The sequence below is a fragment of the Pristiophorus japonicus genome, chromosome 11 (genome assembly GCF_044704955.1).
Source record: "Pristiophorus japonicus isolate sPriJap1 chromosome 11, sPriJap1.hap1, whole genome shotgun sequence".
In the NCBI taxonomy this organism is placed as follows: Eukaryota; Metazoa; Chordata; class Chondrichthyes; family Pristiophoridae; genus Pristiophorus; species Pristiophorus japonicus.
The window spans coordinates 83,329,863-83,342,263 of NC_091987.1; the positions used below are offsets into that span (position 1 = coordinate 83,329,863).

General features: G+C 48.0%; 1 protein-coding gene across 4 annotated transcripts in view; it reads right to left on the minus strand.

Moving 5' to 3' along the window:
- Positions 1 to 12,401, minus strand: part of LOC139276120 (NXPE family member 3-like) — a 100,899-nt gene that overhangs the window by 26,257 nt on the left and 62,241 nt on the right. For all 4 annotated transcript variants that reach the window (XM_070893633.1, XM_070893635.1, XM_070893634.1 and 1 more), the window contains one exon: positions 3,155 to 3,364. In XM_070893633.1, the coding sequence (XP_070749734.1) occupies positions 3,155 to 3,364 (210 nt within the window). The remainder of the gene's footprint in view (positions 1 to 3,154; positions 3,365 to 12,401) is intronic.

Sequence of the window (12,401 nt, forward strand, 5' to 3'; positions counted from 1 at the left end):
CGTGTTTTTGCCCCCAAAATGAATAACCTCACATTTATCCACATTATACTGCAACTGCCATGCATTTGCCAATTCACCTAACCTGTCCAAGTCACCCTACAGCCTCTTAATATCCTCCTCACAGCTTACACTGCCACCCAGCTTAGTGTCATCTGCAAACTTGGAGATATTACATTCAATTCCTTTGTCTAAATCATTGATGTATATTGTAAATAGCTAGGAACCCAGCACTGAACCTTGCGATACCTCACTAGTCACTGCCTGCCATTCTGAAAAGGACCCGTTTATTCCTACTCTTTGCTTCCTGTCTGTCAACCAGTTTTCTATCCACGTCAATACATTACCCCCAATACCATGTGCTTTAATTTGCACACTAATCTCTTCTGTGGGACCTTGTCAAAAGCCTTTCGAAAGTCCAAATACACACATCCACTGGTTCGCCCTTGTCCACTCTACTAGTTAAATCCTCAAAAAATTCTAGAAGATTTGCCAAGCATGATTTTCCTTTCATAAATACATGCTGATTTGGATCGATCCTGTCACTGCTTTCCAAATGCGCTGCTATTACATCTGTAATAATTGATTCCAACATTTTCCCCAATACCGATGTCAGGCTAACCGGTCTATAATTCTCCGTTTTCTCTCTCCCTCCTTTTTTAAAAAGTGGGGTTACATTTGCTACCCTCCAATTCATAGGTACTGATCCAGAATCTATAGAATGTTGGAAAATGACCACCAATGCATCCACTATTTCTAGGACCACTTCCTTAAGTACTCTGGGATGCAGACTATCAGGCCCTGGGGATTTATCGGCCTTCAATCCCATGAATTTTCCGAACACAATTTCCTGACTAATTAGGATTTCCTTTAGTTCCTTCTTCTTGCTCGACCCTCGGGCCCCTCGTATTTCCGGAAGGTTATTTATGTCTTCATTAGTGAAGACAGAACCAAAGTATTTATTCAATTGGTCTGCCATTTCTTTGTTCCCCATTATAAATTCACCTGATTCTGACTGAAAGGGCTCTGCATTTGTCTTTTTCTCTTCACATATCGATAGAAACTTTTGCAGTCAATTTTTATGTTCCCTGCAAGCTCACTCTCATACTCTATTTTCCTCCTCCATATGAAACCCTTTGTCCTCCTCTGCTGAATTCTAAATTTCTCCCAGTCCTCAGGTTTGCTGCTTTTTCTGGCCAATTCATATGCCTCTTCCTTGGATTTAACACTATCCCTAATTTCCCTTGTTAGCCACGGTTGAGCCACCTTCCCCAGAGTCAACAAGGGTACCATGATCGCACAACTGTGTCATGCGAGATTTCTGTTAATGATCCTGTATATGTGTTGCATTATGGTCAGGATCCAAAATGGATCGCTGGTACGATCATGGCCAAAGAGGGCAGCAGAGTATTTGCTATTAAGCTCAAGAATGGGCAAAGTTGCAGGAAATACATGGATCAAGCAAAGCTGATGCACACAGACTAGCCAGAGCAGTCGGACGAAGAAACCGTCGACGTCCAACCAACCTACCAGCAGCCTTCAGTGGACTCAAGGGTCATCGGTGAACCCGGAATTTCCATCACGGACTTGTTCAATAAAAATGGCTTGCAATTCTTGACATGGCCACTGCCACCCCCAACAAGTCAGCCATCCAGCCACCAGCCAAAACAGACTCCGCACGTTCACCCAAGACCGGAATCGAACTGAGACGGTAAACCCGGAAGCATAAAGCACCGGACCATCTCAACCTGTGAAAGACTGTGCTAAAGTCTCAGAGGAGGATATTGTCATGTATGCACATGCTGTTTGTAGCCACCAGATGTTGCCATTGTTGGAGGCCACTGAGCAGCACACACGTGGTGCTGCTCTGGTATAAAAGGCCAGCCATTTTGTGAGTCAGGTACTTTGGGCCGTAGTAAACCAGAACAAGGTTGTACCTTGTTCAGTTAAACAGTACTCAGTTTGTACCTTTATTGCATACATAACAGACTGCAACAGAGGAGGTAGAACCGGAGGTGTTACGAGTTGCAGAGCTGCTGACGGTGGGAGACGGAGAGAGGGGGACCTCTTAGCAACCTGGTGACAGAATTATATCATACAGGCACATGGCATACAGCAGGCACTCATACGGTGGCTGATGTCAGCAGCCAGTGAATGTTCATCATAATGGTATCGTTACCCATTCTTCAAATAACATTTCCAAATCATCTCTTTACTCTTCCACAGGTCCATCAAGAGCCCCCCTCAGTGTCCAGCCAGAGGAGGAAGACAACTCCTTAAAGGAGCCTCCAGCCTCTGGGGGTGCTCCATCAGCAGACCCAAACGCACCCAGCACCAGCGCAGATACACACACCTCAATGGGTCCTATGCGAGATAGAATAGTGTTGTCACTTGGTGTCTCACAATTGACAAGGGAGCAAGAGCAGATGATGGGGACAGGGACAGCAGTGGAAACTCCTCACCAGAGGCTATAGGACTTTCCCAGCTCTGCTCAGCTGCATGCAGACACTGATCCTCGGGGACCATTGAGAAGGAGTGCGATCCTGGAGGTGTAGGTAGAAATGTCGGCTATCTGCAAATGTGCAGAGAATGGAGAAGTCTGTCTCCAACGTGAGCACCACCACATCGCAGGCGATGGCGACAGTTGGCTCCTCCATAGAAAGCATGGCCACCTGCATGGAGCAGCTAATGTGCCACTCACATGAGCACATGAGCTCGGGAGAACAGATGTCTGAGGCTCATAGACCTCCTGTCTAGGAGGGATCTAAACGTAAACTTGGGTCCTCATGGCCCCACTGCTGTGCAGCAATGTGCTGTCCAACTCCTTGCTAGCAGGGAAATATGGATGGCCTATCAGAGGGATGATGGTGAGAGAAGGCATAGAAGTAGGGGCTCCTCTCAAAGTGCTCCGCTTTAATAAAAATACATTTTATTTGTATACAGCCTATTCACTATTTGTGGCACAAGGATTTTGGCTTGAGGCTTAAGTTGTGTTGTGCAGAAATGATGAGCTGTCTAGGTCTATAACTGTATGTACTCAAGCAAGTGGGTGCTGAATGAGGAGCTTATAAGAATTAGTTCTAAACTGAGATATATTTAACAGGCAAAGCAGATTATACCACAATGCCAAAATACACAAGAAATGGCTGAATCTAACCTGGCACAAATTCTGTCAAATATTCAAACCACTGACGTATAGTGGAATCTCCAAAAATGTAAACTTTTCTTCCCCGAAGACAGTCTGTAATACTTGCAGGAGTGTCGAAGTACCGAATGTTACAGATTGATGATACCCACTGGTCCTGATAATAAAATCCAGATGGTGAAAGCAGAGGCTTGCCAGGGACACATTTTCCGAGATCTGTGCCTGAAAATAAAGAGAAGCAAGGCTGAAATGTAAACTAGATACGTAAGCACTGATGCACAGTACCTTAAGCAGACTTATATACAGAAGAACAAAAATGTAACTTTTTAGAAAAAGATATTTACTTTGAAATTCTCTCATATTTAAGAATTGTGCATTTAAAATGATAGATACCAACTACTAATTAGCATTAATATGCTTTAAAAAAGTGCTGGCATGAGCTTTCTTATCTCTTCCATGTTTAAATAAAGGCTTTGGACATGATTAGTCACCACACCATCTTGGCTGTCTGTCAAGAGGAGGCTCCAAAGGGAAAACCAGACCATTGGAACAGCCCAGAATAATTTTTGCTCACTTTGTAGCAGCAGTATGAATAAAACAGTTGTACACTTCACACAAAGGGGCCCAATTTATTGGGATTTCTTCATTCTCTGCTTCACCTGCTGGCTGTCTTCAGCGGCTTGCCACCACCCACAGCAGGCACCCCAACTGCACGGATACTGGTGTGGGCCCACTGCACATAAATTGCCTGATCACAGGCATTCTGACAGGATCAGGTACATAACTGAGTGAAGAAGTCCTGCGCCACCACTGTTGTGTATGCAATAACTGTTAGACTGAATATTGTTTAACTCCAAAAGGTATGACCTTGGCTCTGTTTTATTAAGGCCCAAAGTGACTAATATACAAAATGGCTGGCCTTTTATAACTGGCCTCCAACAGTGACGTCATCTAGTGGCGAGTGATCCCAAAAGTACATACATGACAATACGCCGCTCTGAGATCATAACACAGTCTTTTACAAATTGAGACGGTCCGGTGTTTTACACTCCCGGGTTGACCGTCTCAGTTCAACTCCAGCCTTGGGTGAGTGTTCAGAGTCTGTTGTGATTGGTGGCTGGGTGGCTGACCTGTTGGGAGTGGCAATGGCCATGTCAGGGATTGAAAGTCCATTTTCATTGAACATGTCAGTGATTGAAAGTCCCAATTCACTGATGACCACTGAGTCCTCTGATGACTGGGGGTAGGTTGGTTGGTCGTCGATTGTTTCTTCCTCCGACTGTTCCGGTTCGTCTGTGTGCCGCAGCTTTGTCTGATCCATATGTTTCCTGCATGTTTGCCCATTTTTGAGCTTGACAATAAATACTCAGTTGCCCTCCTTGGCCATGACAGTACCAGCGATCCACTTGGGACCTGGACCATAATTCAGAACATATACAGGATCATTTTCAGAAATATCGCGTGACACAGCTGCGTGATCGTGATATCTTTGCTGACTTTGTCTTCTATATTCAACATGATTATTCAAATCAGGGTGTACAAGAGATAGCTTGGTCTTAAGACCTCTCTTCATCATTAGTTCAGTAGGGGTACGCAACCAATTCCATATGATGAAGCATCACAGGCCAATACTAAATGTTTACATGGGTCATGATGTACCAGCAGCTTGTTAGAGCAAAGCAGATTAGTGGCTTTCTCAAAAGCTCTGTCTTGAGATGTACCCAACACCCAGTTATCGCCTTTTCTTAGCAGCATGTGCAGTGGTTCTAATAACGTGCTCAATTTAGGTAGGAAGTTATCGAAGTAGTTGAGTAGACCCAGGAACGAACGCAGCTCCGTCACATTCTGCGGCTTGGGTGCATTCTTGATGACCTTGGTTTTTGCGTTCATGGGCCTGATGCCGTCAGCAGCAATTTTCCTCCCCAGTAATTCGACCACTGGTGCCATGGGGTTCAGCGTGTGTGTTCTTGTCCTGTAACTAAGCAGTATGTATGACAGGCAGGTCTGCAGTGACCCTTGGGTTACTCGCTTCATACTCTGTTTTATGATTTGAACAGCACATTCTGCTTGCCCATTGGATGCAGGTTTGAATGGTTCTGACCTTACATGTTTGATACCATTGAGTTTCATGAACTCTTGAAACTCCTGACTGGTGAAGCACGATCCGTTGTCGCTAACAACAATGTCAGGCAGACCATGTGTCGCGAACATGACACTGAGATTCTCAAATGGTAGCTGTGGATGTGCTGGATGACATGATTATACACTCTATCCACTTCGAATATGCAGCCACCACAACTAAAAACATCTTCCCCAGGAAGGGACCTGCAAAGTCTATGTGGATCCTGGTCCATGGTTTGGACGGCAATGACCACAGACTCAGCGGCGATTCCGTTGGTGCTTTCTTGAAAAACTTTTCCACGAAGGACAGGTGCTGAGGCATGGTCCTACTGCTCGGAGCGTTCCGCGGCAGCCTGGCCAGACCCATCCTTCGCAACACCGGGGACAGATAGAATCTCAACACGGACTGACACTTGGCGTATGCGTACAAAAGGTCTATGCACAGCTAGATGCAGCTGCACACAAAAGTGGCCATCAGGATGAGGGCCACGTTTGGAACGTTCTTTCCCCCCTTGTCCAGAAAGTTGTACATTGTGTCTCTGCGGACATGGTCCATTTTCGATCTCCAGACGAAGTGACTACCATGGCACAGGAGCGGGGTATGGGCCAGACCTGCGGCACGTACAACAACACCGAGAGCACCTCACTCCTGATGACCAGGTTCTTTCCTGCAATGGAGAGAAAGCGCAGCTTCCACCATCCCAGTTTATGTTTCGCTTTAGCGATATGCTCCTTCCAGTTTTTGATGCATGCCCCATCCGCTCCGAACCATATTCCCAAAACCTTCAGGTAGTCTGACTTCACGGTGAAGAGAATAAAGAATCGGTCGGACCAGCTTCCAAAGTGTAAAGTCCTGTCCCCTCAGTACAGATTCACACGAGGCATGTAGTGAAGTCAAGGTCACTCTGGACCTGCACCTTTATTTCACAGCTCTGGAATGCTGCACTTGCCTGAGACCTGTCCTTATATACCTGTCTCTTGCAAGTGCACCCCTGGTGGTAAGGTATGCTGGTGGTTACAGGTCATATCTTATTAGTCATTATTGCATGTTAGGATACAGTTATATATAATAATGTAAGATACATGACATCACCCTCCCCCAAGGTCTTATTGTCTTTATAGGTTCAGTCTCTCAGGTGGTCTACGCTCTCGCGTGGAGCATCTGAGTTGTGGTTCAGTTGTTTGCCTTGGTGTCTGTTTTTCTTTGGGTGTGGTTGCTGGTATCTCACCTGGGCTGTCTGTTTTGATTGGTGTGATTGTTGTTGACTCGCCTGGGCTGTCTGTTGGGATTGCCCTTTCCTCAGGTTGTTCCCTCTGTCTGTCCACCAGGTGTGGTGCGAGTTCCACATTGTAGTCTGCCTCTGGTTCCGCAGTGTCGTTGGTAAATCTGCTTTTGACTTGGTCTACATGCCTCCAGCAGATTTTGCCATTGTCCATTTGTACGACCAGTAGCCTGTTTCCTTCCTTGCCCGTTACTGTCCCTGCAAGCCATTTTGGACCCCGCCATAGTTTAGTACAAACGTTTTGTCCCCTATCTCATTCCATCTCCCCCTCGAATTTCTGTCATGGTACTCAGTCAGCTTATGCGCTTTGCCTCAACGATTTCATGCACGTCTGGGAGGATTAATGAGAGCCTTGTTTTTAAAGTCCTTTTCATCAACAAGTGCGCGGGGGAGGGGGGGGGGGGAATCCCAGTCAGTGAGTGCGGACGAGATCTGTATGCCAACAGCAGTCGCGACAGGCGACCCTGCAGCGTGGGACCTTGGATTTTAAGCATGCCTTGTTTAATGATTTGCACTGCTCTCTCTGCCTGGCCGTTGGAGGCCGGCTTGAACGGTGCCATCTCTTGACGTGATTTATGCCATGGTCAATTATGAAGTTTTGGAATTCTGCGCTGGTGAAGCACGGACCATTGTCACTGACCAATATGTCAGGGATTCCGTGCGTTGCAAACATGGTTGCGAGGCTCTCCACAGTGGTGGAGGTTGTGCTCGAGTTTAAAATGGTGCATTCGATCCACTTTGAAAATGCATCTACAACTACGAGGAACATTTTGCCCATGAATGGGCCCACATAGTCCACGTGCACCCGCGACCATGGTTTGGTAGGCCAGGGCCAGGGGCTCAGTGGAGCCTCCCTGGGGGCATTGCTGAGTTGGGCACAAATGGCGCACCTTCGGATGCAGAGCTCCTAGTCCGCGTCAATACCAGGCCACCAGACGTGGGATCTGGCTATGACCTTCATGAGAACGATCCCCGGGTGCTCGCGGTGGAGCTCCTGGACAAATGCCTCTCTGCCTCGCAGAGGCATGACTACTCGGCTGACCCACATCAGGCAGTCTGCTTGTAGTGATAGCTCATGCATGCGCCTGTGAAAGGATTTTAATTCCTCGGGGCAGGCATCGCGAGCCTCTGCCCAGTCACCGGTTAGGACACATCTTTTTACTAAGGATAACGTGGGGTCGCTGGCCATCCAGGCTCTGATTTGGCGAGCCGTCATAGGCAAACCTGTGGACTCAAAGGCATTGATTGCCATGATTATCTCACAGTCTTGTTCGTCAGACCCTTCCGTGGTCACCAGGGTTAGCCTGCTGAGCGCGTCGGCACAGTTGTCTGTGCCTGGTCTGTGCCTTATGGTATCGTCGTAGGACGCCAGCATGAGTGCCCACCGTTGAATTCGCGCCGAGGCATTGGCGTTTATTGCCTTGCTCTCGGATAGGAGGGACGTGAGGAGCTTATGGTCAGTTTCCAACGCGACTTGGCCCAGAAAAGGTATTGGTGCATCTTTTTGACACCGTACACGCACGCGAGCGCCTCCTTCTCTACCATTCCGTACCCGCGCTCCCCCTGCGAAAGTGACCTGGAGGCATAAGCTATGGGTTGTAATTTGCCCGCACTATTGACATGTTGCAAAACGCACCCGACCCCATACGCTGATGCATCGCATGTGAGAACTAGCTTTTTACCTGGGTCAAAGAAAGTCAAAACACTGTTGGAACACAGAAGGTTGCGTGCCTTATTGAAGGCATGTTTCTGGGCGTCCCCCCAAAACCAATCGCACCCCTTCCTGAGTAGCACGTGGAGAGGCTCCAGCAGCGTACTTAAGTTCTGCATAAAGTTCCCAAAGTAATTGAGTCGCCCAAGAAAGGCGCGCAGTTCCGAGACATTACGGGGCCTGGGTGCCAGGCGAATTGCTTCTGTTTTGGACTCTGTTGGGCGAATTCCATCAGCGGCAATCCTTCTGCCCAAAAATTTAACCTCAGGCGCGAGAAACAGGCACTTGGATTTCTTGACTCCTCGGCCTACCCGATCCAACCGCTTTAGTACTTCCTCCAAATTACGGAGATGGGAGTCGGTGTCCCTGACCGTGATAAGTATGTTGTCTTGAAATACAACCGTCCCCAGGATGGACTTGAGCAAACTCTCCATGTTGCGCTGGAATATGGCAGCTGCCGACCTGATGCCGAATGGGCATCGATTGTACATGAAAAGGCCTCGATGTGTGTTGATGGTGGTGAGTAGCTTGGATTCCTTGGTCAATTCTTGCGTCATATACGCAGATATGAGGTCTAATTTTGAGAAAAGTTTGCCTCCAGCCAATGTGGCAAATAAGTCCTCCGCTCTGGGCAGCGGGTACTGGTCCTGTAGGGAGACTCTGTTTGTGGTAGATTTGTAGTCCCCACAGATTCGTACGGATCCATCAGGCTTCATGACTGGGACGATGGGACTTGCCCAGTCGCTAAATTCCACAGGTGATATAATGCCTTCCCGCAGAGGCCTGTTTAGTTTGTGTTCAATCTTTTCCCTCATCACATAGGGTACAGCTCTGGCCTTGTGATGGACCGGTCTAGCATCCTGTGTGATGTAGATTTTGACTTTGGCCCCTTTGAAAGTGCCCACACCTGGCTGAAAGAGATGTTCAAATCGCTTTATAACTGTTGAGCAGGAGGTCTGTTCCTCTAATGACATGGCATGGAAGTCATCCCATTTCCAGTTTAGTTTTGCTCGCCAGCTTCTCCCCAGCAGTGCTGGGGGGTCTCCGGGGACAATCCACAGGGGAAGTCGGTTCACTGTCCCTTTGTGTGTGACAGAGAGCATTATGCTGCCGAGGACTGGTACAATTTCTTTGGTATAGGTCCTTAGTGTGGTGTCGACCCTTGTGAGTTTTGGTCTGTCTCTTTTATGCGGCCACAGTTTTTCAAATTGTTCAGCGCCCATGAGAGATTGACTCGCTCCCGTTTCCAGCTCCATGTTGACAGATATCCCGTTGAGTAGGACCCTCATCATTATAGGAGGCGTCTTGTTGTAGGAGCAGTGGCCATTGATCGTGTTGACCCGCTGTACATCGGTGTCCCGGGTAATGTCCCCACCATTTTCTGGTCCGCTTTCTGAACCATCCGATTCGTATACCAGCCGAGCTGCCGTTTTTTTGCACATGCAGGCCAAATGCCCTGTATATTCACAATTTCTGCAAACAGCCTACTGAAATCGACAACCCCTTGACGAGTGCCCACTCCCACACCTCCAGCACAGACCTGTTCCATTGTTCAAAGTGTTCCCAAAGAATGAGCTGCGTCTGGCTGATCTCTCTTGAGCTTCTCTCAGTTTGTAGTTGATTACTCGCATTGTGGGTTGATGAGGTGTTCCTGTGTCCCTTGATGGCTTCTGCCTGCTGTCGAGAACCTGTTCTCCCGGTTTTGTCTGTGTGTGGGGGTAGCAGCTTGTTTAGTGCTGTGAACTTCTTGTTCCGATATTTCGTTAATTGTCAGACCTGCATTGTAAATCAACCTCGTTTCTTCTTCCCCTACCAAGAATGTCTGTGCAACCAGTGCTGCTGCCTCTAAGGTCAGGTTCTTGATCTCTATGAGCTTTCGGTCTCTCAGCATTTCTCTCCTCAGTTCATCGGAGAACTCACATAAACTAGCCAATCTCCCGCCATGAAGTCGGGTATGCTCTGGCCCACACAGCGTCTGTAGTTGTAGAACCTGTGTCTGGCCATGTGTAGGCTGCTCGCTGGCTTCAGGTGGTCTCTTACCAGTGTGCTCAATTCTTCAAACGACTTGCTTGCTGGTTTCTCGGGTGCTAACAGATCCTTCATTAAAGCGTATGTTTTCGAGCCACAGCTGGTCAAGAGATGGGCTCTTCTCTTGTCTGCCTTATCGTCGCCTAACCAGTCTTTGGTTACAAAGCTTTGCTGGAGCCTTTCTATAAAGTCCTCCCAATTGTCTCCCGCATTGTACTTTTCATCTGATCCGTTGTTCGCTATTCTGTGGATTCTGTAATCCCGTAACTCGTCGCCACTGTCAAGTCCTGTCCCCTCAGTACAGATTCACACGAGGCATGTAGTGAAGTCAAGGTCACTCTGGACCTGCACCTTTATTTCACAGCTCTGGAATGCTGCAATTGCCTGAGACCTGTCCTCATATACCTGTCTCTTGCAAGTGCACCCCTGGTGGTAAGGTTTGCTGGTGGTTATTGGTCATATCTTATTACAGTCATGCATAGCATGTTAGGATACAGTTATATATAATAATGTAAGATACATGACACAAAGAACATGGCCTCGCTTTTGCTGCGATTTACCTTCGCTCCCGAGGCCAGTTTAAACTGGTCGCAGATTGTGAGCAATCCGCGGACCGATTGTGGATCCAAGCAAAAGACGGTGACATCGTCCATGTACAGGGAGGTCTTGACCTGAGCGCCTCTGCTGCCTGGGATTGTCACCCCGCTTCCTTCCTGATGGACTCGGCAAAGGGCTCGATACAGTACACAAACAAGACGGAGGAGAGGGGACAGCCTTGCCTCCACTCCAGGCCTGATCGGAAAGCTTTCAGTTTCCCAACCATGGATTAGAACTGTGCGACTGATGTCTGTGTAGAGCAGGTGGATCCAATTGCGGATACCCTCCCCAAACCCCATCTTGCAGACCACGTCCATCAGGTACGTGTGCGATATCCTGTCAAAGGCCTTCTCCTGGTCCAAGCTGATTAAACAGGTGCCCACCCTCCTGTCCCGCATGTAGGCAATATCCCTGAGTAGCGCGAGGTTATCAGTGATCTTCCTGCCGGGGACAGCGCAGGTCTGGTCCGGGTGGATCACCAGCTCCAGAGCAAACTTGACCCTGTTTGTGATGACCTTCGACAGGATCTTGTAGTCCACATTGAGCAGCGAAATGGGTCGCCAGTTTTTGATTTCCTCCCTCTCCCCCTTCTGCTTGTAGATGAGGGTGGTAATTATTTTCCTCATTGATTCTGACATACTGCCGGCCAGAAGCATACCCCCGTACACTTCCAGCAGGTCTGGACCCATCCAGTCCCACAGAGCCGAATACAACTCGACCGGTAAGCCGTCGCTCCCGGGAGATTTGCTCGTCGCGAGGGACCGGACGGCCTTTGTCATCTCGTCCAGAGTTAGCGGGTGGTCCAGACTCTCCCGCTCGCTGTTGTCCATGACCTCTGAGATAGACGACAGTAAAGACAGGGAGGCCGCACGGTCTTTGGGCTTGACGTCATACAGCCCGGCACAGAAGGATTTGCTGATCCTCAGCATGTCGGGCTGTTGCAGACTGGCGCAATCCAAGATCCAGGAGTACGTGCTGAGGGACGCACTAAAAATTGGTGCAGTCGCCGCAAAGGCACGGTAAACCCAGGGGCTGGAATCAGTATCAAACTCCCCTCGGGCTGAACTTGTAAACCTTTGTATACATAGAGCACCATGATCTGAAAACACCTGTGCAGTGCCATGTATAATGCAAGTTCAGCAACTGTTTAGTTGTATGTTGTAAAGAAATGTAACTGTACCCTCACCCGTTCCGTGTACTGTATAGTGCCACATGTAACGTAATTTGATGACTGTATTACAATGTATCCTGGATTGAACTGAATTGTACCCTGAAATGTAAAGCAAGCAAATGTATTGAATGGAACTGCCGTCAGCATCCAAATGTATTGTATGGAATTGCTGACCGCATCCAAATGTACTGAACTGCCTTCAAATGTAGCGTGCAAATTTTTATATGAATAAAGTATATATTTTGAAATAAAAAAAAAGATTCTGCTGGTGCTTTGCTGAGCTGCATGCAAGTGTTGCACTGATGCACACATGATTCCAGCTCAGAGTCAATTCCCGGCCACCATACA